Source organism: Ascidiella aspersa, chromosome 2 (assembly GCF_963924565.1).
Source record: "Ascidiella aspersa chromosome 2, kaAscAspe10.2, whole genome shotgun sequence".
In the NCBI taxonomy this organism is placed as follows: domain Eukaryota; kingdom Metazoa; phylum Chordata; class Ascidiacea; order Phlebobranchia; family Ascidiidae; genus Ascidiella; species Ascidiella aspersa.
In genome coordinates, this window is record NC_139448.1 from 21,486,514 (window position 1) to 21,512,407 (window position 25,894).

Below are 25,894 nucleotides of genomic sequence, written 5' to 3' on the forward strand. Positions count from 1 at the left end.
GTATACCGAAAGCCATTGCAGACTCTTCAGCGAATCTGTCCATCAATGATACAAGCAGGGCAGCCTAGAAAAACAACTAGCCTGCAGTGAGGTTCGAACTCACGACCTCCGGTCAAGCCGGGACCGTCGCTCTACCAACTGAGGGCAAGAGTTTGGAGGATAAGTTGGTTGAAGAGTTGGAAAACGATTTAAAAGAACATTGGAGGAGAGTCAAGGAAAAGAATTGTAAAAATAGTTGCGGGAAGAGTAAGAGAAATAGATTTAGAAACGGAGAGTTAGAGGAGTACAGTTAGTGGAGAAGAGTCAAGAGTAGTTTATGGATAAAGAGTAAGAGGAAAACATTTAGAAGAAGTGGTATCAAATTTGTACATCTGAAAATGTGTGCACATTGTGAGAAAAATGCTTGCATTCCAATCTCACTAAGGTGGACAGACCCCTGAAACAGCATTTACTCAAAATCGGGTGTGAAACAAACCAAAACAAAAAAACACAACAATTCATAAAATGATTTAAAAAAAAGATATGTCCAGAAAATAAATTTTCAGCCAATATAATTCTTAGAAGTAAAACATCATAGTGCTTCAAAGGCTGTATCTAGGTAATATTTTTTATTTGATTAGTCTGCTTGTGAAAAAATAGACACACTTGAAAAACTCAAATAATTAAATATTTATTTATATTGTCAAAGATAAATGCAAGATTTAAAAAATTATACTATCCTGTTGCAACAAATATTTGTTTTTACAATAAATTAAAATTTTAGGTTTTAAAGTCTTCCACTGGACTTGACAGCGTCGTGCACAGACTGAACAAAATAATCAATATTTTGCTCCGTCAGCGAACACATACTGATTCGTCCCGATGGCAAAAGGTATATGTGCTTTTCTTTGACCAGATATTCCACTTCACATTCTAGAAAAAAAAATAGATGTATTTATTAATAAAAGTTGATTGGGAAAACAAATACAGGAGATTTCAAAGTAGTTCTGCGGCTGTAAGACTAAGAGTGTAAGTTTTATTTGTTTTTTTGGAGTTCATAGACTTTAAAACATATTATATAGGTTAAGTTAAGCCCAGGCCCACATATTCTCCTACGTAATTAAGTGTCGAAGACGATGACGGATGACACTTAACGTTTTACTCGATAATTTCACAAGGCTACACCCAGACGTCTATTGAGCTGTAGGCGGTCAGCCGCTCGTAATATACGCTGAAACAAAACTCCTTTTCACGGGAACCGACGCGCTCCCGGAAACCCCAGGCCTGCCTTACAGGGCGGCCGTTTCGTGGAAAGATAACATTGGGCGGACCTTTTCGTGAGAAGTTAAACCGCGGCGGAAAACAAGCGATAAATGATCGTGAGATTTGCAGAATTGTTTAGAGACAGGAAAAAACATGTCTAGAGTCCAATTAACGGCGAACACCAGAGCGCACAAAAATATTATGTTAATATACAATTATACAGGTCTCGAAATGCGAAAACCTAATTCCTAGTCCTACATTTAAGAACAAAGGCGAATTTACAGTCGGCGTAATTAGCAACCGGTGATAATTTTGTAGTGCTAATTAAGCACGTAACACCACATGTCACATATAATATTTACTGACCCCCGAAACCTTGTTTAATTTAGTGGCAAACTTATATTTAACCATATAAAGGTATATTGGTGTTCGCTAGGGTTGTTAAAAACACTTTTTTTGGGTGGCGCGAGCTCTACACCACTCCTACCGCTGTACAAATTCTGTTTTTTGTCAATTTTAACATTAAAACTGTAATAAATTTTCTTCCATTTTCTAGTTTTGTTGATTTTATTAGCACAAAGTTTTTTTGAGTGCCAGTGCATGTTTTCACACTATTTTTTCAAATGCTTTAACCTACATCTTTATTTTCAAATTGACGTAACACGGTCAATACTAAACCAAAGGTGTTCAGATTTGGTTTGTGGGTTTTTTAGACTCAACCTAACCCATTTAAATTCAGCAAATAAAGTGTTTTTTGGACAACCCTAGCGTTTGTGTACCACAATGACCAATGTGAGGAAATGAACAGTGTTTCTCAACTGATTTTATATGAGGTCTATATTTTGAGGGTGTACTTTTTGTTTGGGGGAGGGGTAATATTTAAAAATTGCTGCTCATGGTTGTTCGTCAATTGCCAAGTTGTGTGACTAATGGTTTCAGATTCTTAAATTTGGTATTTAAATGCGTAGAACGACTTTTTCTGCTAAAAATGGCGTTTTTATATTACTTAAATATTCTAAAAAATGACATTTTACTTCAGGACACTTGTGTGCTAATTGAAGCCTAATTGATAACGTAAAATTTTATAACCTGTCAGTTTCTTGCACTCTATTTGTGATACGACTTTCAATGATGGTGAAATTAGTTTTGACTAAACATCACAGGGTGTGTGTTTGAAGATATAGTAAAATTTGTTCATTATTCAATTGGAGTAGTTGTTTCTTATCTAATGTTTTTATTTTCGAAGAGTTAAGTTCAAAGTCTATTAGGCGATAAACAGTTTATTTAACATTTATTAGAAAACCTAAATGTCGACTTTGCTGCAAATTATCTAGCTTGAAATGCATATAGGGTTTAAAAATGTAAATATTGTTGTTTGTTTTTAATGTGTTTTCAGAAGTGTTTGTAATCTTGTAACCAGGACTGCATAGTCGGATTGTTTTGCTGGAGTCTGACTCGGGACTCTAATAAGACCAAGTAAAACTACCACAGTCCAGAGTCCTACATGCCCAGTACCACATTTCAAAGCTGATATGGCCGCCAACTGGAAATAGTAAATGTGGAATAGAATATAGTGGAATATTTTCCAACATGTATTGTGAGTAAATGAATTATTATAAGACACCCCTTTAAGTGGATGGTTGTACTGTATATTCAAATTATTTTAGTTATGTAAATTGGCGGAATAAAGGCTGTAGAGTCTGGGCGGACTCATGACTCAATGAAATTGCACATTTGACCGGAGTCGGAATTGGGTTATTTTTAACCGTCTCCGCAGCCCTGCTTGTAACAATTCTAACGGGTTGTACTGGGCATATATATAAATCAAAGTCCCAAAGCCCTTGGAAAACGACAATAAAATGTAGAAAGAACTATAATTTTAAACATGACCTAAACACGTCAGAATAAATCCAAAACCTTTCACAACAAGGAAGGTTAGCAGTGTTGTAAACAAGTCATTTCACTCACAGAAAGCCATTTAAAATTAAGTCCCAGTTAAGTTATTTTGAACAAGTTCAAGTTCCAATCTAAGTCATTCCAAAGTAAGTCAAATCCTAGTCAGCATTTTGTTTTAGAACTAAATGTTAAAGTTATAAAATTGTGTTACAATGTGGGTGACATTTTGCATACCAAACACCAAAAAACGAAATAAACCAATTTTGAATAAAATGCATTCAATTCTTATGTCTTAAAGATCTAAACTAATTCAAGTCAGTTTGCCCAAAAGACTAAAGTCAAGTCATTTGAAAACATTCACTAAAGTCATTAAAACAATGCAGTTTAGGTCTTATATAAATGTAAGTATTATTACGATTTAGTGGCTAATCTAATTTTGATTGTATTGCTGGAGTGTAATTTGTGGTCAAACAGTGCTACTATTGTTAAAACTGTTTAGCATTGTTGTAAACAAGTCATTAGTTGCCCAAATCAAGTCTTAGGAAGTTAATTAACTCTGGCGAGCCATTTACATAAAAATCAAGTGCTAAATAAATAAATCAAAAAAGTTTGTTAACCTTATTTATTCATGAGCTATAACTCAATTGAAAAAAACAAAAAAAAAAAATCAATTAGTTAAAAAATGTGAGATTAATAACCCATTTTTTGTTTAAATTGTTAAATGTAAGCACTTAATTTCAACTCAAGTTATTTGGCATTAAATAAATGACTTAAGTGTAATCTAAATTTTTTTCACAACAACTTACTTTTTAAAACAACAAATTAGGTTAATTCAAGTCGTAAAAAAGTTGACTTTAGTGCAAGTATAAAAGTACTTTTAAGGGCTAGCTAAAACTAGTTACTAGTAATATGTGATATGATTTACATGCACCTGTTAATCCAGTATAGCTAAACATCCCATTCTGATGAATGATGTGATCCCAATTTCCTGGTGTTCCACTTGCTTTCAGTTTGGAGTGCAACAGCTGTCTCATTTCCTTAATCCTTGTGGCCATTGTTGCAACATTTTCCAACCTTAAATAACCAACATAGAAAGAAGTTATAAATAATTTAATTTAGCCTTCTTAATTTAGCCTTCTTTTGCAATAATAATTAAACTCAATTTTTTTAGTTGATTTATATCAAAGCCATTTATGACTATTTTTCACTATAAAGACAAGTAAAATAGCCCAACAAACTATATAAGTTTTTCATCTCATCCTTGTGATTACTCCTTGTGGGCCCTAGTGATTACTAACCAACGATTATGACATAGGATATTAAAAGTGTCTGTAGTGTTATAATGGTGGATTAGCAGGATGAAATATAGACAGAACATGAAACAGCTGTAACTTGTAGGTGTTTATTTTAAATTGGATTAAGGGGGCTTGGATTTCGTTTAAAAATATTTGGCGCATTAGGCACATAACAGAGATTCACATATCGCTCAATATAATGGCATTGATGGTCTAATTTAGTACAAATCGTTTGCTGAATAATTTTTCAGATTTGTAACTGGGCTCTATAATTATGTACGGTCCTAAAAACCATGCCTATTAAAATGTGCGTTTATAAGTTTTAAGTTAATCAATTGCTTTATTTGGAAACAATGCTCCGCAATCTTTTCGAAACACTTAAGACCGTCTTCCTGGTTGAGAACCTCTGATTTAGGTGGAGGAGCATGGCCTGGTACCCCCTGGATCTGCGATGTGAACCAACCGGGCCAAGTTAATTGCCTCTAATGTGATTGATTTTTTAAGTAAATATAAACATACTTAAGCGCTGCCATTCAAAGTAATACACTGCACACACAAAACATTTCAATAAAACTACTAAAGCCATTGTATTCCATAAAATCGCCATTTTGTTGTTTAACAATGTTTCGCCAATACCTCATGCCATCATCAGTGTAAAACAAAAATAACAGAGGAAGGCGATGTATAGGTTAGCAAGTACCAATAGGCGTTCAAAAGATACAAAGCTGCTGAGGTGCTTAATTTGCCACAAAAAAGAATTTTTCTTGGGCAGTGGATATTCAAGTACATGCGATTTCGGAATTCCTTAATAATCGCCACAATGAAAAGGATTTGAAGACTACGCCTGTTACAGAAATGCGCTTTAACATAATGAAACTTCCAATTGTTGCACCTGTTTTGTAGCTATTAAGACAAGTACTCAAACGTTTTATATAACAAAGCACAAACAACAAAGTTAAGTTGAGGTTGTTCATGAAACTTCAAAACTGGCTTACGCTAAAAGATCTACTAACTCTACTCCACAAAACCAACATGGTGTACATACTGCGACACAGCTGCAACTAGATATACATCAAAGCAATGCAACCTTATGGCGCTTATCAAAGAACATCACTCGTCGCCTAAAACTGAGGTTCGTAAACACCTACTCAATGATGCTACCCATAATGTTAATTTCAATCAATCGGAAATATTGGGTTCAGGGCATGACAGATACCCTCTATATTTGCTGAGTATCTGATGATTGAACATCATAAACCATAGCCTAACATCGATACTACCTAGGTACCTATTTTTTTTTTTAAAACCTAGTGGTACTTGTCAACCTATACATGGCCTTATTTTCCTTTATTTTTGTCCTTTTTCTTTTGTGAATGTGTTATCGTTTTTATCGTCACTTGTATTTTTACACTGATGATGGCATGGGGTATTGCCGAAACGTTTGTGAATAGTGAAATGACGATTTTATCATAAATAATGGATTAGGTATTTTCAATAAAATTACTTAAAAAAGTGTGTATTTTGTTCCAAAATTGTGTAGTTGTAAGAAAAAAAACAAACAATCTAAGTGCCTAGGAGCGCTGCATTTTTTTTCCACGAAACAAAGTGCTTCGCAGTTTTTTTTTTTTTCAAAGTGCTTTCGCAGTTTTGTTAAAATGGACACCAAAATTAATTCCCGCCAATGATAGTGCAGAGTGTTGCTCAGATTCATGATTTCAAAAATAAATAAGATCCAATATATATGTGGGAAACAACCATACATTTTTGTGTGAAATCAATTATTCACAATCACTTCTGTGAGTGCCGCTAAACTTTCTCAACTTTAACGATGTTATGCAAAAATCCAACTTGCCACTACCATTTTTCGATTTTAAGATGTTATGCTTTATGACAGGGATTCTTAACCTTTTTAGTATGTTTTACCCTTTTAACAATGATAAATATCATATTTACCCCCAATAAATAAAAAGCTGCTCATTTATTAAAAAAATAGGAAAGTAACAAATTGCATAAGCTTTTTTTTAATGCAACGGCTGCCCATGCATTTTGAGAACGAGTTGTTGTAAAAACATTCCAGGTTGGTCTAGTTTTTGTTATTTCAGAAAGTTTTTAAAAAAGACCGGTTTTGGCTTATCATACTTGGATGAGCAATTACTATGGTGTTGCATTAAAGGAGCAGATTTTATGGTAGGCTACTGTTTGAACACACTGAGCAATTTGATGACCATCTCCAATAAAATATGTATATCCAAAATTTAAATAATTTTTCTGTTATTTTTTCTTTATTTGGGACAAAAAAAAAAAAATTGAACTTAAAAAACACTGTCTGGGCACAAAAAACGTTACCTTAATTTAAGGCGTGACTGCCGAAAAAGCTGATGAATTTAAACAGCAAATGACGTAACCAGGGCTGTCACAAATGAAAACCAGAAAATCCCTAAAGCTATGTCAAAAATTTCCTAGATGGCATGAAAAATCCCTAAACCATAATTAGCATGTTATACTATTATGTAATCACATTACCTCAAATATGGCTAGTAGGGGTACATATATATATATATACAAATGACAAACAAATTAACCTTGTTTATATGCTAAAAGCGAGCTGTAGATATTTCCTTATTTTTTTTAAATAACTGCATTGTGTAGCCTGTAGGTCTATCCCAGGGGTGGCGAACCACTGACCGGCGGGTCACGAAGTGACCCACTACAGATTTTTATTGATCCACTTGTTTGTCTAGAAATACCAAAATGTTATCAATTATTTTCAGTAAGCGATCAATGTAAAAAACATTCTTCGTTAAATAGCACTATACTATTTAAATCATCACACTGCCAAATCTGTGGGTTGTGCAAAAGTGTTTAAGGGGTGACCAGTAGGCCTACATTAACTGTACTTCACCAAATGCATGCAGAATAGCAGACAAATGAAAGCATTTTGTTTATCACTGTAAAACGTAAAGTGGGTGGGAATTAAGAGCTCTCAGACAAAATTTTTTTAAATACTCTGTGACCACGCTGAAAAGCTTTCTGCTGAACTCCCATAAAAATTCTATAGCATTTATTAACTATTTATGTTATTAATATTTGTTGGAATCCGAATTTGAAAATCGTCCAAAAACCTTGAATTACCAACCCACACAATAACACTTAAACGCAGCAGCAAAGTTTCACACAAAATTACCAAATAATTAAATATATGACCCACTTCAGCATTTTGTAAGGATTAATGTTGTGTTTGTGACCAGCGTAATTGAAAGGTTCGCCATCCCTGGTCTAGACTAATATTGTCCACTACATGAAATACCTGGCGTTGCCCAGGTTAAATAGGGTATTTTACAATAATATGTAGCCTTTTGAAAAAAGCACGATATATTATGTCCCAGAATACGAGTAAAACCTTATATGGGAACGGCCTGTGTGAAAGCGGCAATTAAGCGATTGGCGTCATATTTTAAACAAAGATGTAATCGCGGTGCCAAATAAATCTCGGTTGGCTAAGTTGTTCTCTGTTAATCACCATCAGTGTTGCCGCTAATTTTTTACCATGTGCACAGGTGCCCCAAATTTTGCGCACAAGCCGAAAATAAGTGCGCAAAGTGCCCAAATTGGATACGCGGGAGCGGGAGACCTTCTTTTTTTGGTCTTCACTATTTTCAGTCTGTTAATATCCGCAAAGTTGCCAATTTACCTAATTAGTTCGCTAGTTCTATAATCTGTAATTATTTTTTGCTAGCTTTGTCGACAGATGCTTTTGTTGCAATGGAGAGGAGCAATATGCCGGGAGAGCATGACAGGCGTCACAATAATCTTAATTAATTTCTCCAAGACATAAAAATGAGTCTCTTTATTTGGAGAATTGCGCTCGCTTGAGACGTGATTTTGATTGGACTTAGTCAAGCGTGTAACCGCCTAATGGTCGAGGTAATTATCGCGCGTAGTACAGAGTTTTTAGCAGTAGTATTTTTAACTTTTAAACGGGTTACCCATTTTTTGAAGTGATAACTTTGATTAGAAACAAATTTGGCCTTCACGTCTTTCCTGTTCATATTGACATAAATTTAACCTACTCCTTTAGTTGACACAACACGCAACTTTGCATTTTCGGGGTATATTGTAATTTGCATTGTATACTGTTTTACCAAAAAAATGAGCTTAAAAGTTTTATCTTCGGAAAGTCCCAACCTTTTAGGAATTAAAAAAACAGCATGAAAAGTTCATTTTTGCAAATAAAAGCATATCGCAGGTAATTGCAATAATTATGTTTAAAAAAGTTTAAAGCTATTCCGACGCGAGGTTTTTTATATAAAGCAAGTACTTTTCTATAAGACAAAAAAACATACAGTGCAAAATACAGATACCTTGAACTAAAAATATCTCCAAATTAGGAATAAATAAAGTTGTAAAACAAAAGATTTGCGCGTATCGCAAAAAAATTCCAGTTAGGCCTACTGAGAACCATGGCCTGGTGTCTACTCTAAACTCTATGCAAAAATTAGATTCCAGTCAACTGCACTACCTTGTTTAAATTATTGCACATTATTTGAGTTAGGGAACTGGTTATCATTTGAGTTCGAGTGGATCAAGTATTATTAAATCTATCTCATAGTTAAGTTTTTAGCCAATATTTTTTATTTATATCTGCCGGAAGTTTACCTAAAGATCCAATTAGTGCCAATTGCCGCTACCTCAAGGTCTAAAAGTCAGACTCTCCTGCCTTTGGATGCCCTAATTGTCGTAGACCTTTTTAATTTCTGAACAGATCGGCTAATTTCTGACAGATCGGCTGAAACTACACATGCATGTAATTTCAGAGTAAAACATACAACACCGAATATAGGCAGAAATCATACCAGGCGTAACATGTAACCATAAAAATTACTGCACAAAATATAAAATATTTATAGCAGAACTTGCGACGCCCTGAGAATTTGCCGGCGCTTTATTTGGGTGTGAGCGCGCCTTCCCTAGTTAAGAACCACTTTTTTCGCACGTATATCTCAAAGCAAACTAATTAGGACACTTTTTTGGTCGTACGTAGCTCAAATAAAACAAATTTATGGGCATTTTTTTGTCCGTACGTAGCTCAAACAAAACTAAGTTGTGCACTTTTTTAACGGTACGTAGCTTAAATAAAACTAATTTGGGCACTTTTTGTTCCGTACGTAGCTCGAGTAAAACTAATTTAGGCACTTTTTATTTCATACGTAGCTCGAATAAAACTAATTTGGGCACTTTTTTGTCGTACGTAGCTTGAAAAAAACTAATTTAGGCCATTTTTTGGTCGTATGTAGCTCAAATAAAACTAATTGAGGCACTTTTTTTCTGTACCTAGTGTTGCGCCCCGCCGCGACCTGCACACTGGGGCCTGGCCCCTGACCCCATACAGTTGTCCGGCGGGTTGCAACCGCGCGAGTTCTTGTTGTTTTCAAAGGTTTCTGGTCAGATATGCTACCTGTCAAAACCACAACTGGAATACCAATCACAAGTATATTGTTACAATGTGCGGTAAAACGTTTATGAAATAGCATTAGTGAACGTATATTAATTTTCAAGTTAATGTGAGACAGACAGCCACCTCCTACTGCAGTGACTGTCGGCTAAGACTTTGCAAAAGACTTCTCTAGAGAAAAAGCCCAAAGCCGCTAAGAAACGACATGTATATAGCCAATATGTAGGAAGAAAAAGAACACAAAAGGTACGTCATATTTGGCCAATAAGACTGGCCGGCACTCAAAAAACATGGCTAGGCATTACAGCGGCCATTCTAAGGTCAATTTGCAGCGGGAGTCAGACGCCAGCAAAACAAGGGGCTTGTTTTGCAGAACGTGAGAACACCGCCTTCAAGACCAGTTATAGATTACGAGATTAAAGGTTACATGTCAAGTTTGAAACGAGACGAACTGAAGCAGGAAAACTCAGGAATTTTACACACAACAATAAGGAAAACTTTACATATTAAATATGATATTATGTAACTGAAGAACATATTTGGCAAACAAAAGCTGAAACGCGTAATCTAAAACCCTATTTATCACATCATAAAATAACTTAATGAACTCTAAGATTTAGCTTGTGGCAATTAATTAATTTGGGTGTTTAACGTGTTGATAAACACGTAACACCTAGCTCAAAAAATACTAATTTGGGCACTTTTTTGGTTGTACAAAGCTCAAACAAAACTAATGTGGGCACTTTTTTGTGCCGTACGTAGCTAAAAAAATACTAATTTGGGCACTTTTTTAGTCGTACGTAGCTTAAATAAAACTAATTTGGGCATTTTTTTGCCCGTACGTAGCTCGGATAAAACTAATTTGGGCACTCTTCTGTCTGTACGTAGCTTGAATAAAACTAATTTGGGCACATTTTTGTCCGTAAAAATGGGGTACAAAAGGTATTATATGTAATAATCTTTGCAAAATAGTAATAATGTGGGCTTCAGGAGACGACTGGAGGAAGTAAAAAAAAACAACTTTTAATTTTTTTTTTTGCTTGCGCACTTCCATGAAAAAAAAAGTGCGCTTAGCGGGAACACTGATCACCATTACACATATTATGTTGACCAATAACGTGTCAGTGTGCTCATATCTCGCTTTATAACCAATGATTTAAAAATTACTTGTGGCAATTTCACCAAAATTGGTTACTATTAAAACCGCCGCATTAAATGAGATCTTTTGCAAACTCTACCTAAATTTAGAAAAAAGTCTTGCGCAGTTATGTTAAGAGTTTTACAATATAATATATATATTATATCGCAGGCGCCCGTTGAGAAGCGAGCGCACTTTGACCTTTTGCTAGGCAACAATGCTGTGGTCTGTCTACCATGCCAGCGACCGAGTGGCAAACATTGGTGGACGTTTGACCGGCCGACAAACTTTCTCTAATATATAAGAGATTATGTCCAGCTACTCATTTGAGCATCAATGTGTTGATGTACTTAAGTATTAGTGGTATTGCTTTTAACACTTCTCACCATTTTTAACATGGCAAGATGGTCTTTTACTTACAGTTTGTCAGCAGGTATGTCAAGGGACTTCATTCCGTGTTGGTATAATGCATAACTATTAAAAAATTCATGCAGAAACACTCAGTTTTAAATGGGCAAAGCAGTTTCAGTTAATTTTTAAAATTTCAAACAAACTTATATATCAACAGAAACAAGTAGGCTAGCTTATTCTAAACCTGTTTTCCTGATTTTTATTTCAAAATTGCAATCCGGCATAATGTTGGAATTTCCGTAAAAAATCCCGTACATCGACCTACTATTTTTTCAAACATTTTATACCAAGCTAGGGTACAAGAATATTTGACAACACTTTGCCGATTTAATAATTTGAGTACCGTTCAATATCCGAAGTACTAGTACTGGTTTAGTGGTGAAGAAGAAAGAAACATGCCACTGAGTACTGACCTGTCTGACCACTCGTCACACTAAAACAAATGAAGATAAAAAAGGTGTTTCCTTTTCGAAAATCAATTTCATATCACAGATAATGAAACAAATCAAAATTTACTAGTTAAAAAAATATACAATAGGATTTGCAAGAAATTAAGAAAAATCCTCCAAATAAGAGATAAGGATGTTGCCAATAAACTAAAAAAACTAACAGTTTACAATAATGAACAACAACTAAAAGCAGTTTCTTAAAACCCGAAAGTTGTGAAAAGACTTTAACCAATGAACATATATGTGTTAACAACTGAAATCTAGCCCTTCTGAAGCTGCTTTTTGACAAACGATTACGGCTTACATACAAGTCTGCAATGGCTTTCAGTGTAAGACTTTTAACCAGTATTAATTGTTAAAAAAACGTTAGGAATATATCATGGGTTTCAAAATTCTGATGTAAAATTGTTGCTGTTGGGCATTTTCGAGACCTAAATAGAACAACTGCTTAGTAACACAAATATTTTCCCCTATGAAAGACTGCAATAAAACAAATGCTTAGTTATACAAACATTTTTGTCTAAAAAGACTCTAAAGGTTGAAAATTTTTTAACTTCACATATTTCCGGACATAAGTTAGGCTAATGCATAGAATCCCACTTGATAGTGCAAGTAAATTATGAATGGTAAATTTTTTAAACACTATGTTATGTTTATAATTTAATTAAACAACAACTAACCATTCTTGTTTCAAAGCTGAGTTGCCCAATGTGGTTGCCACAATTCTTGCTCCATGGTTTGGTGGGTTTGAATACATTCTGCGAATAATGATTTCAAGCTGAGATCTTGATCTGGAAATTACATCTGAGTTCCGTAGAACAACAATCAGGTTTCCAGTTCTTTCATCTTAAATATTTAATAACAATTTTAAAGAAAACTCAGTATGGGACTTAAACTTTGAATTCAAAACAAAAAAAAAATTTCACAGTAAGATCCCAGATAAGTTCACACTCATTGGGCTTCTCACTAAAGTTCATGACAAAATTATCACAAAATCTACAACTTTCTCAGCAATTTATTGATATTTACAGTTAATTAAACATGGTAATGAAACTAATTAATGCTGTCAAAATGTGAGTTAAACAAGCAACATTGCAATCCTAAAATCCCTGAAGTAATCCTATACAGATTAGTCCTCAGATGCAACTTTAATTTTAGCTAAGTGTTCTAAGAAACTTTTCATCCATCGTGATCGTCTGCTGCTTGAGTTTGCACACCTGGACACTTTAAAGCTATACAATGGCTCCCAGTCCCTGGGGGAGACTGAGCAGTCTTTGGAAGGCCTTAAGCATATTCTATTTAAATTAAAGGCCAGTTAAGCTCTAATTTGTGGCTTTCATTATGACCTCAAAAGGAATCAAGCCATAAGACAGAAATTACAACAACAGTAACTTTGAAATAAAACACAATTCATCATAAGACCAAAATAGGACTGGACCTAATAATCGTAATAACAACTAAACCGGAACAGGTCATAAATGGCCAGAATAAGGCATATACAACCGTTAGACAATCCGTAACTAGAGATGTTCAAAGTAGAATATCGAATCCTTGGATTCGAATCCAGATGGGATTCGAATCCAATTCTGCCGTTTATTTCGGGTAATTGGAACCGATATAATTTAATGTTTTACCGCCGATTGTCGCGCCTAATTGCACAAACGCGTGTGGTAAGTTGGCCTGTTGCTGCGGCGACCAATTTACAGTGCTTGCTTTAAATGTAACTTCGTAGTGCAGTGTCAGCGTTTTTTTCGGGCGACCAATTACCGCGTCTCGCGATAACGTTCGTCTAATAATTAAGTGTCAATCAAGCGTTATTGGGCGAGCGACTAACGTGGAATGTCTGGTGTGGAGTTCGCAATTTCCCTAAATGCGTTAAGTTGCAAAAGTAACATTACGTTGTAAAACGTGTTGGCCGTCCACAAAATGCGCTATAGGGTTACTTAAGGTCAACTTTAGGCCAATATTCAGCGAGGTTATGCAGTTATGCGCAGTTTAATTGTCAAAAATTCGTTAAAAGTCAATAGTAAATTTGTATTCTTTGCAGTGCATTATTTGACTGCATAACAGATCACGTTAGTAAAAAATAAGCCCCAAGACCCAACAATGCTTGAAAAAACAGGACCGAATTGCTTAAGACTTCTGTGTGCAGTGTTGCATTGTACTCACTATTGGCTAAAATATAAGTTTAGGCAACAACCTGGACAGTTGACATATTACAGTTTACACAACTGCTTCAAATGACAGAACTTTGTTAAGAATGTTGAACATATGGGAGATTTTTTTTATTATAATGTACACATGTTAGAAAATTGTTTGGCGATTTATTGTTGTGATTGTGGGTCCTGTAGGGTAGATTAAGATTAATCCCTACCCCAAACAAAATTAAGGTTAAATAATTTAATAAAAATATACTAGGATTCGCTATTCTGGATTCGTTATTCTAGATTCGAAACCTATTATTCTAGAATACCTTGGGATTCTACTTTGAGCATCCCTATCCGTAACCCAACCCAACCTCACCTTTATCACTATCTCCCCTAATCATTTGAACGCTAACCCAATTTTTAACCCCACCAATAATACTACGTAACAAAATTTTGCAATTTTTTTTTTTATATATTTTTATTGTTTCTGGATAATTTTGAGGCTGATTCCAAAAATGTAATCAGCTTTTTTCTATCATTGATCAGTAGGCCTAGTTATGTGAGTGACGCTTAGCCATCCTGGCTAAAATGCACTTTACAAGCAATAACACAAAAGTAATGACGTTGAATATTCTGTCAGGATTATTGTTTTGTAAGTTGAGGTTTTCTGTACACAATTCCCAAGAGGGAGTGAAGGAAGTGCAAATTGACAGGTTAGAATAGTGAAATCTACTTGCTAGCTAGTTTCTTCACCAGCCAAGCATTTACGTCATTAGTATAAGTATAGGCCATCAAGTAGGGCTACTGTTTTGTAGCAGGGCTATTTTTCTGGTTTGGAAGTCGCGATGGCTAGAAGACAATGCAAAAATTCACCGGAAGAAGCCATGTATTGGACAGCATATAAACTGTATTTTGGGATGCACATTTAGCCTTTCCACATGGCCGCTTTAAAGGTGGCCTGGCCACCTTTGCCTCCGAAAAAGCTGTTTTCACTGGCCCTACTCCAGAGTTGGTCCAGGCCACTGTGGCTTTTGTGAAAGGTGGCTTTTTAGTGTGTGTGTCGTAAGGTTTTCGGTTTGCCAGTTCACCTTCTACCTAATTATGATTTTTAGCAAAGGCAAGGTTAGTGATAAAACACCCGATCCGTTAGAAATCAGTGCATTTCTAAGCAAAAAGGTCTACGACAATCAGGGCATCCAATGGCAGAAAAGTCTAGACTTTTAGACCTTGAGGTCCTGGCACTGCACTGATTTGGACCTTTAGGTAAACTCCCGGCGCAGATAAATTAAAAATATTCATTAAAAGTTCAGAAAAGATAACGAAAAATATGAGATAGGATTAATAACACTTGAACCACCTAAACCCTAACACTAACCCGAAACCTAACTCAAATAATGTGCGTAATTTTAATAATTGTTTAAATGCTGGGGAAAAAGGCCCAAACTCTGATGGGCATAAGATGGTTTCTCGTCCATTGTATTTAAGATTATTATGTCATAAATTGAGGTATTGGAGCCTGAAGCGTTATAATTATTAAAATATCGCACATTATTTGGGTTAGGGCGCTCGTTAGCGTTTGGGTTTGGTTGGGTCAAGTATCGTTAAACTTAATCTTCTCATGCACATTTGTTAATCTTCTCATGCACATTAGTGCATTGTCCAAGACCTTTTTGCTTAGAACTGCACTGATTTCTGACGGATGGGGTGGACAAAAGGTGTATTGTAATTAAAATTGATTGTATAGTTAACAGTTTTACGATACTGTGTGCCAGTTTCACCTTATTTTGGATGTTGTACTTTGCAACACATGTTGCTGTGATTTAAAGATCAGCATTGTTTGCGCGACAAAGCTATTTGCAGCTGCCACAACGTGTTTGGAGAGGTCAGCAGCACATGCATTGTTATGGGAAAAAATACGTTTGTTGAAGAACCCACAGTCGTTTTAGAGTTAAATTGCAGTATGTTTATCTGTTTTTAGGGGTGTTTTATATTTTCTAAATCACTCCGGTAAGTGTGTGATGCTATATTTTGTCAACAACTTACAAACAATATTTTTTGGCGCTGGTTTAGAGCAGGGTTTCCCAAACTTTTTTGGACCACGGACCACGATTTGTAAATCTGTTTTTTCGCGGAACGCAATACAAAGCAAAAAATAAATAAAAACAAATTTTATATATTTACAAAACTAACAACATCAATGGGACGGTTGGGATTTCTTCCCTCTACGTAAATCATCAACCATTATAAATTCAAAACGCAAAAAAAGTAAGATTTACGATACTGGATAGCAAATGCTTTCGAAATCAATAAGTTGTGGATAACTTCGGCAATTTAATTATCTTTGAAGAGCACACATACTATACAACAGGGGTCGACAACCTTTTTCTAGTCGCGGGCTTAAACCAAACACAGAAGGGTCTCTGTGAAACGAAGAATTATGCTATTAAAATGATGGAACAACAGTAAATCAGGCGCGCTTCTGATATGTTTTTGCACTTAAAACATGTTTAGTTACTTTTAAGGAGGCAGTAAAGCGTTTAAGCAGGACAAAATGCGTTTGTTTGGTTTAAAATTTGAGTCCATACGCCGTTATTCATATTGATAAGTGTAACAAAACCACTTTGGAAAAACACGATAACCTTTTTTATGGTTAATCTAGTTTATGGTGTGTTAACCTATTTAAGTCCGGGCGCGCCTAGCGAGTGAAGCAAGCGCGATTTTTTTGGGGGGTATACCGGCATTTCTTGCAAATTTTTATTACATTTCAAAATGAAAAATGCATGTCCAATTTTTTTGAATACGTTTTCCGTTTGTACGCAACACACTTTGGCACTTGGCAGTCAGTCCACAGTGCAAGAAGCGCTAATCTAGTTCAAATGAAAGCATCATAACGTAAACAAACCTGATGTATAAAGATCGTTAACGCAAAGCGTGAAAATTTTTCGCACTTACTTAGTTAAAATAGTCAAAAAGTATGAAAAATGGACTTGTGTCTAGTTTGTCAAAGAGGCTGCAGGTCGGATAAATTACATTGCGGGCCGTAGGTTGTCGACCAAGGCTGTTCAACGTATATGTGTAACTTTTTAATTTCTTGTCATATCGCAACGGACCACCTGAGCAGTCGTCATGGACCACCAATGGTCTGCGGACCACAGTTTGGGATCCCTGGTCTAGAGTCCTACTACAGTTATGAAATCAACAACACAAAATTTGAGTTAGGGTGAATCATTTTATTCATTATTTAATAATAATACTTGACCCACCCTAACCCAAAACACTAACCCGCACCCTAACCCAAATAATGTGCGTTGTGGTAGGATTCTAGACCAGCGCCTATTTTTCAAAGAGTTGTTTTAGCAACTGTTCTGTATTTTAATTATCTTGTTACAAAACAAAAGTGTTTTATTTCTTAACTTTAATTCTCTTTATTAGCTTGCCATGGATTCTAGGGCAAAATGGTCAGAACAAGCAACCTGTAATCTTATAATTGTATAGAATAATTTGTTGGAAAAATGAATTTAAAAAATGTCCGATTTTTTGTTTGACCCAATTTCAAAAGAGATAAAAATTACAAAGGATATTCCTCCTCAAAGTAAGTGCATGAAGATTTTTCAATTTGTTTGCTTATTTTTAATGACAGTTTATCAAACAGGTTGCAAATAAATAACAAATGTAAACAAAATCAAGAAACTTGCAATTTGACCTTTTGGTGGTTAAAATAAATGTTGTGCCTTATCAACCAAAGCAATGTCTCGGCCATATTTCCAACTAATAAACAGAATATTAGCATCCTGTCCTACCAGTATGGTACGATTTATCGCAATTTTAAACGTAATATATTGCTAAAAAAAATTCAGGTAATATATTGCTAAATTTTAACTTTTTGGTTATTTAATTATGTTATATTGTAAAAAGTTTAGCAGTGTCTTTCTGTTTTAAGGCATCCGCCAGTGAGGGTGTTCAATTGATACCAATTCAAACTCAGGAACATCAATTCTCATCTCAAGCTCTGTTGGCAACTGATGAAGCCAGCACACCACAGCAGTCGCTGAGTCAGTTGGGCTAACAGGTAGAATTTGAGTTTTATTTTGTTTATTTAGTAAAACTCTTAGTTTTGTCCGAAACAACAAATTTACTTACTATTGAACTTTAAATCATTGTTTTTATATTGTATAGAAAATGAATCAGAAAAGTCTTTGGACGAATTGATAAAATTAATTGCTGATGAGGGTGAAAAGGATAGAGCAAAGATTTCACAAGAAAATGGAAAGATGATCAATGCAATTTCTGGGGAAAACAAAAACATTATTGATGTCCTCCTTCAAAATAAATAACTTCACATAATTTGGTAGCTTTAACTGAAACCTGTACCTTGAGGTATAAAGTCTGCTTAAATATATCTCTATAAAATCTGGAAGGTCTGAGGTTCTTTCATATTCACAAATATTATGCAAAATACAACAAATTGTGAAAATCCTTAAGACAACAGCACGAATGAGAACAAACTCGGGCGCGAACAGCATTCACTTTATCTAAGCGGCCATGTAAATTGACCGCTAAAAGTGGCCGAAAAAGCCACCTTTCAAGTTGGCGACGTGGAAAGGCTAATTAGGCCTAGGCTCCACATGTAATTTGTGGCAGCTGTCAATCTAATCTTGAAGGTTGGTTGAGAGATTCCGGAATGTCAACCTAATCTTGAAGGTTGGTCGAGGGGTTCCGGAACAGTCATGCCATTAGCAATTCCAAGAGTTTAGAGCCAAAAACCATCATTTTCATGACGATTGTTAAGTATACCATTGCACCTGTTCCTCACAGTAAAACTTTACCAGTTCCAAATCCACCAGAAAGCAGAAGTAGTTGTTGTGTGTTTATAAATTTACAGTACAGTTTATGTTTTTGCTCTTGCCATTTTAGTTGGAGCTTGATGCTAAATGTGAAAACTCTACATTAAACACAACTTGAGACTGTGATGAGGAATGTACACAAGCAACAAGTTTGGTACCTCCTGTTCTGACTTCCGGTTAACAAAATCCGCAGAAGAGGTATGACCATCACGATTAAGCGAGCGGAATTTGCTGGGTGATGATTGCAAAACAACTGCGTACAAGAAGAGGCACTTGGACTTCTCTATTTACTTTGATATAGTTGGCGATCTTTGCTATTGCAGAGATGTAAATGGTTTGTTTAATGCTGTTGGAATAGAAGATAGTGAAAACACTAATCAAAAGCTGGGATGTCCCATGCCATTAAAACCTAATTTTTTACGCTCTCATCTTCATTTCTTGAAACAAAGAAAGAAAAGAAAATCTTGGGGACCTCAGCAAGGAACATGGCGAGAGATTCCACCAAGATATTTAAACTATGAAAGGACGTTATCAGGGCCGCTGGACAGTGTAATGATGGTAGACTACAGTTGATTTTTAATAGAAAAGATACTTTTGACAATAAAACGAAATCTTGTTCAACCTTTTTTAAATTTTGATTCTTCAAAAAAAGTGTGTTTTGCTGTTTTCAGGCCTCGTGATTAATAAAGTGCTGTTTAATTGTCATTGTAGTGCTTGAATAAACCCAGCAAAATATCACAACAAATTAAATTACGTTCCATAACGTATTTTCCTGAATGTAAACAGATGGCCCACAAAGCATTGGGATTACATATCTAAAACACCTCTACTGTACCCCCTAGCACCCTAGAAGTACCCCTAACAGCACACTTTTAAAACTCTGCAAATATAACTGTAAAATCCTGTACATTTCTGTTGATGCATACAATTTGGGTATTTTTTTCGTCATAAATTACTGCAGAATGAGTCAACCAACTATTGTTTCCCATGAATACAGGACAAGTATTATCACCATCCCATCACCAGTATAACACCTTTTCACCACTGTCATACAATTATTCATCCATCAGAAGCCATACTGTATTTTTTTTTCGTGTTGTCGTACAATATAAAAAAAATTTGTGTAAGCCCTAAGTACGGCAGCATAAAATTACCATGTTGTAGATTTTCATGCAAAAAATGTATTTGTTCTCTTGTCTTGTATTAAGAGTACTGGCCCATAATCTTTGCAGCACTTATGTAGATTTTAGATACCGCCCAATATGTTGGAAACAAAGCTAACAGAATTACCTGCTATGTTACTGTTAAATGTGAACCAGTTTGTTTATAGGGATATCCAGTTTTAAGTTTTAGATTTAGTTTTTATTTATTAATATTTATCTTGTGCGCAAATATGAAGCCAAAATACAACTTAGTAGGGCTGAATAAAGGTGGAAAAAATGTATGCATATTGTAAGAGTTAGCAAATCTATAGTTTTGGGGGCATGGCCTAATGCATGCCCCTCCCCTAGATCTGCACTGAATCAAAGTAAATAGTGTTACTACAATAAGATGAATAAGCGTGGTGATCAGCCAGCTGTTTAATATTTGGAGTCATTTTGGTCAGGTATAATCGCAAATCACCATGTTTCGTCCCTTTGCTTGAATAGCATCATCCCTTCGCTTGCATGGCGTTATGGCTAAACTCTTCTGGGGCAACAATTATTTTAGTAGATAGTATGAACAGTCATACACCATACACAGCGAGGATTAGAAATTTTTTGTGCCTTTCATAAGATGACGTCACAAAGTAATGTCATATGGGACCTCAATAAGGCTTAATCCTTAGAAGTTTCAATATGAAAGCAGACAAAAAAAGTTCACACATTGTTCGATGTCATGGTGTTTTTTACAATAATATGTTTTTTTCACTTGAAAAATAAATGAACAGATATAGTATTTTTAGAGAGAGTCAAACAGAACTGCAAAATACAATAAAATACTAAACAAAATATCCGCCATTGCCCAGGCGTAATAGGGTATAAAAAAAAAATTCTTTGACTACTGTCATTGTAGTAATTTACTGTAGCATTAAGGTGATTCAAATATATCTATAGATGGCTATTATGGACTTGGAAGTTCAGCTAAATACTAAATCAATAGTTGGAGGGTAAGAGCACTGTACACAATACGCATCTCTGTGAACTTTACAGATGAAACGCCAGCGGTTCTCAACCTTTTATGTCTCGTGGCCCCCGTAGAAAGCTTTTAATCCTCGTGGCCCCCCTCGATTATAAAAAAATTAGCTAGAATTTGTGGCGGCATCTTTTTTTCTTCGAGAATGCTTTTTATCATGGTGATTTATAAGTTTTGAGGGTCGTAATGACGCATTTAACATCACCAACAAGCAGTGCAGATTTCCGAATTTTCGACATTTGATAACACGAAACCTTGTTTAAGGTTGCTGATGTTTCTCGCAGACGGTGCTGATGTTTCTCGCTGTTTGTTGTCTGCATTAATATCAGATGTTGGTGTAAGACTGGGGTCGGCAATCTACTGTAATTCAGCGGGCCCGTCGCCTCTTTGACAAACTATACGAGTTCATTTCAAATACTTTTTGACTATTTTAACTACGTAAGTGCGAAAAATGATCTTACTACGCTTTGCGCGAAATGATCTTACTACGTCCGGTTTGTTAACGTTTTGATGCTGTATTTTGAACTAGATCAGCCCTTCTTTACCGTTTCGCCGTGGAAAGCTGCCAAGTGCGTCGCGGACAAACCGAAACGTATTCAAAAATATTTGACATATATTTTTTAACATTTATCATTTTCGGCAATGTAATGAAAACTTGCAAGAAATTTAAAAGAAATGCCGTCATACCAAAAAAAAAGCGCGCTCGCTTCGCTCGCCAGGTGCGCCCAAACCGAAAACAGTTATCAAACGCTGAACTAGATTAACTCACTATTAAAGTTATACCATTTCTTCGAAGTAGTTTTATATGTCACGCTAATCGAAGAAACACTCGGGAAAAACTATCTCCGTTTAGTACTGCAGGTGGGGAAAGACGTGCTTGTAATTTAGCCTAGTCCTGTACATGGATCTACCAAAATCAATCATAGATATATAACGGTCTTGGTTTAGTTTTTCGCCTGAAGTTAACAATTGCACGCAAAGCGGTTTCGCACCTGGCGCCTGGCAGGATTGTCGATAATGCATGTGTTAGCTTTGCGTCTAAATGTTTGCTTTTGCTGGACGTTAATTGGCTATTTTTTTTTCTTGATTATGACGTCATTACCATCTCTATTTTATGACGTCATTAACGTCAGACGAAAAAACAATGGGGAATTCCCTAAGTTGAAAATTCGGAACCCAACCCTTTTTGAATTTCTGGATACGCCCATGCTTACAACTGCTAATGCTTGCCGCAGATCACCTACATTACTGTTTTCCCGCCATCTATTTTAATGTGCGTTTAGACACTACAAAGTGTGTTTTATTTAAAACTAGACGAAATACTCGGCGTTGCCCAGGTTAAATGTTAAATAGAATATTTGATTATTCGTAAGATGTTCGTAAATGACATAAATAATGCAAGCATATTTTTCTAAATGTCATAACAAATTTGCTTATGCCTCAACGTTTAAACTAAGTGTCACTAAATAGAAATTTCAAATCATGCGATTGAAGTCGGTAAACTATAGCGCACAACACTTGGCTAAGCATGCAATACATCTTTTAAGTAACGAAAACCCGTGGCGTTTGTCAATTGAGAATAACTCCCAAACGTAAAACTTTAGGTTGCAGCAGAAATTGCTTAGACTTGCTTGATAGCGTCATGTTTAAGCAAATACGTAATCCCTCATTTTGTTTAAGCAAATACGTAATTCCTCATTGAAAAAACAAATGCTTACTGTTAACTACTGCAATAAACGCAATATTTCGCGAACTCAAGTATTGCGGAAGTCTTTAGGCTTTCGCTAAATCACTATCGCTAACAAGCGGCTTAAAAATAAAAATTCAATTCTTCGTAAATTTGCGAACTAAACTTTAGTATCAAACGTAAGAAAAATCCTCATCGAAAAAAAAAATGCTTACTTTTAACTACTACAATAAACGCAATATTTCGCGAACTCTGATAAGTATTTTGTGGGTAAACACATCGTAAGAAGTCATTAGGCTTTAGCCTCAGTCACTATCGCTAACAAACGGCTTAAAAATAAAAATTCAATTCTTTGTAAATTTGCGAACTCTACCCAAATTTTACGCGTAAACAGGTATCAATAAGTTCCTAAATATAATAGTCTTTAAAATTTTAGTTTTTCACTAAGGAAAATATACTTACTTTTATTTTTTTATTTCCCGGCAGGTAATTGCGCTTGAAAAAAAGTTTTGCGTGGATACGTTAAACTTGGACTTTATTTTACGTACTGCGACAACAAACGCGATATTTTGCGAACTCTGCCAAAATTTGGCATTGTTAAACTTAAGTCTTTACTTGGAACGTTGCACACGTTTGTTAGCATAGTTTATAATAGTGGTTCTCAACCGGGGGTCCACAAAAACTTCTCAATATACCTATATTAAATTAACTAACGCTGGGGCTTGGGATACATGCTTAAACACAATCTTGGTAACATTGTACCATGTTGTAAATCTCATTGAGTGTGACGTAACATTTCCATTGTGTTGTAACACAAATATATTGTAAAATGAATGGGCGAACATCTTGCCACACACATCTCACAAACTTTCTCTTTTATTATGTAGATAGTATTTTATTTAATCACAACCAGAATTGCAATGAAACTTGGAGCTTATTTTTATTCAAAAATCTAAATCACAATAGGAGCTAAAAAAAAATAATTTGGGCATTTTTTTTATCTGAATGCAGCTTGAATAAAACTAACTTATGTACTTTTTTGTTTGAATGCAACCCAGATGAGACTAATTTGGGCACTTTTTTGTTCTTGCCAGGCTGAAACAAAACTCATTTTGTTTTAAAGTAGCTCAAATAAACAAATTTGGGCACTTTTTACATAGCAAATAAAATAAAAAAATTAGAATACTTTGGTGCATTGAAAATTGGGTTAGCTCAGTGGTTCTTAAAGTTTTTTTCGTATTCCTCCCTTAAAGACTCAAACAATGTTAATTCCTCCCCGAAAAATCCAAAAAAAGAACATTGCCAAAATTTCAAAGTACCTATAAGGATATGATGTGCAAGGAGAACAATTTTACCGAACGAAATATACATAACGTATTTACAAAGCGTTATTTATTGTTATTGTGAACCATGAGCTAAAAAAAACAGAAAATTGAGGTGAAAAAATGTCAGTTTTGACCATCTGTAATGGCATTAAAACCACATTCAACTAAATCTGTTGTCGGAAATGGAAGAAGTGTTTGCTCTGCAACCGTTAATTTGGCATACTTAACACAAACTTGTGGCTCCAACCACATTAGCTGTTTTTTAAATGAATGAATTGGTAAAAGTCGCTCTCGAGCATTTGCTTTGGAATTTTGCAGAATGTGAAATATATACTGGACCTGGACAACCTTATGTTTCACCCTTTCTTTACTTTACTTTTACGTAGGCTTGCCATACGTCCCGGTTTTAAGGCCTTGTCCCGGTGTCCCGCCCGGTTAACCAATTTGTCCCAGATTTTTCAAATTTAGAAAAAAAATTAAAAAATGTAAAACTCTGGAGTTAGCCATTTAGCAATTCTTTCTCAAAATTAAGTAATACTTTTCATTTTTGGTTGGTAAGGCTGCCAAGCATATTTTTCAAACATAAATTAATTATTTTCCAGCGGGTGTTAAGAAATATTTTTCTTGGGGTTGCTGGGACTAGATTCATTTTTTGTCTGGTGAGTACAAATGAAAAAAAAATAAATGGATGTTATCCGGCAGGTGCTGGGAGATATCTTTTTGAGGAAGGTAAGCCAGCGCCGTCGCAAACCGGTCACCGTTAAGCAATTTTTATTTTTAAGGATTTTTTTCACGTATAACGCAGTTTGGTGCCGGTATTATGAAGTCTAAACAATTGCTGTTACAACTTAAAGTTTAACGTTTGTTCGTAATTTTGGACCAATAAATGTTGCGGGTTTTCAGCATTACAAATCAAATTTAAGTCATAACATATCGATTGCCTTAACAGAAATAAGTTGTAATGTTTCCGAATTAAGACTTATATGTTTAAAAACTTCTTGATGTCTGTTACCGCGCAAAAGTTAGGTAGAGTTCGGAAAATTTCGCATTTAATGCGGTGGTTTTAATAGGAACCAATTTTCAGTTTCAAACGAGATTTTACTTACGTTGTACGCAGTATGGTATGAGGATTATTGCTGAATATCATGCAATGCGAACAATGGCTGCTATACAACTTAAGGTTTCCCTTTGTGAGTGGTTCCCTATCGATGTATGTCACTGGTTTTCATTACGTAAAAGATGTTTGACGTGTTTAGCCGTAGGGTATTTAGTCGTTTCATTTCAAATAAGCACACATTATTTGCAATTTTGTTTTAACAAATGTAAAATATTAGTTTGCGAAACGAACAATTAGAAGTTTCACAATCACGCTGATAAATGCGATAAATTATAACACGTTATCCGATTAAAAGCTGCTTACACACAGGCTAAAGAATGCGACTCCATTTGTGGGGAATCATTTAGTTAACCCATTTCAGGCACAATAAGCAAAAAAATTTGTCAAGGGACGACCAACCTATACACTTTATAACAATTAACGATTAGAGAAATTAAAATGTTTATTTAGAAAAAATTGAAATGTTTTACGACTTTACACACTAGTTAGCACTCAAGCCAAACATCACTTTTTAGTAACATGATAAATTACCTTTTCAAATCATCGGCAACAACACGCGCCTCAAGCAAATGACGCAGAATACAACCTAATATGTAAAAGTTTTAACAGGCCAGCTTGATGGAATCTTGCATTTTGTTTAACTTATGCTTGAGAATGATTTGGTCCAAGGAATATGAGTTTGTTATGGACACAGCGCCTTTGCCAATATTGTACGG

At 35.2% G+C, this 25,894-nt stretch overlaps 1 protein-coding gene across 1 annotated transcript in view; it reads right to left on the reverse strand.

The window, feature by feature from the left end:
- Positions 1-654: 654 nt before the first annotated feature.
- The window catches only part of LOC146164308 (aspartate aminotransferase, cytoplasmic-like), a 49,343-nt gene continuing 24,103 nt past the window's right edge, over positions 655-25,894 (reverse strand). The window contains exons 7-9 of the mRNA XM_083382526.1: positions 12,564-12,729; positions 4,070-4,212; positions 655-912 (exon numbers count right to left, since the gene is read on the reverse strand). Of these exons, the coding sequence (XP_083238652.1) occupies positions 767-912; positions 4,070-4,212; positions 12,564-12,729 (455 nt within the window). The 3' untranslated portion in view covers positions 655-766. The remainder of the gene's footprint in view (positions 913-4,069; positions 4,213-12,563; positions 12,730-25,894) is intronic.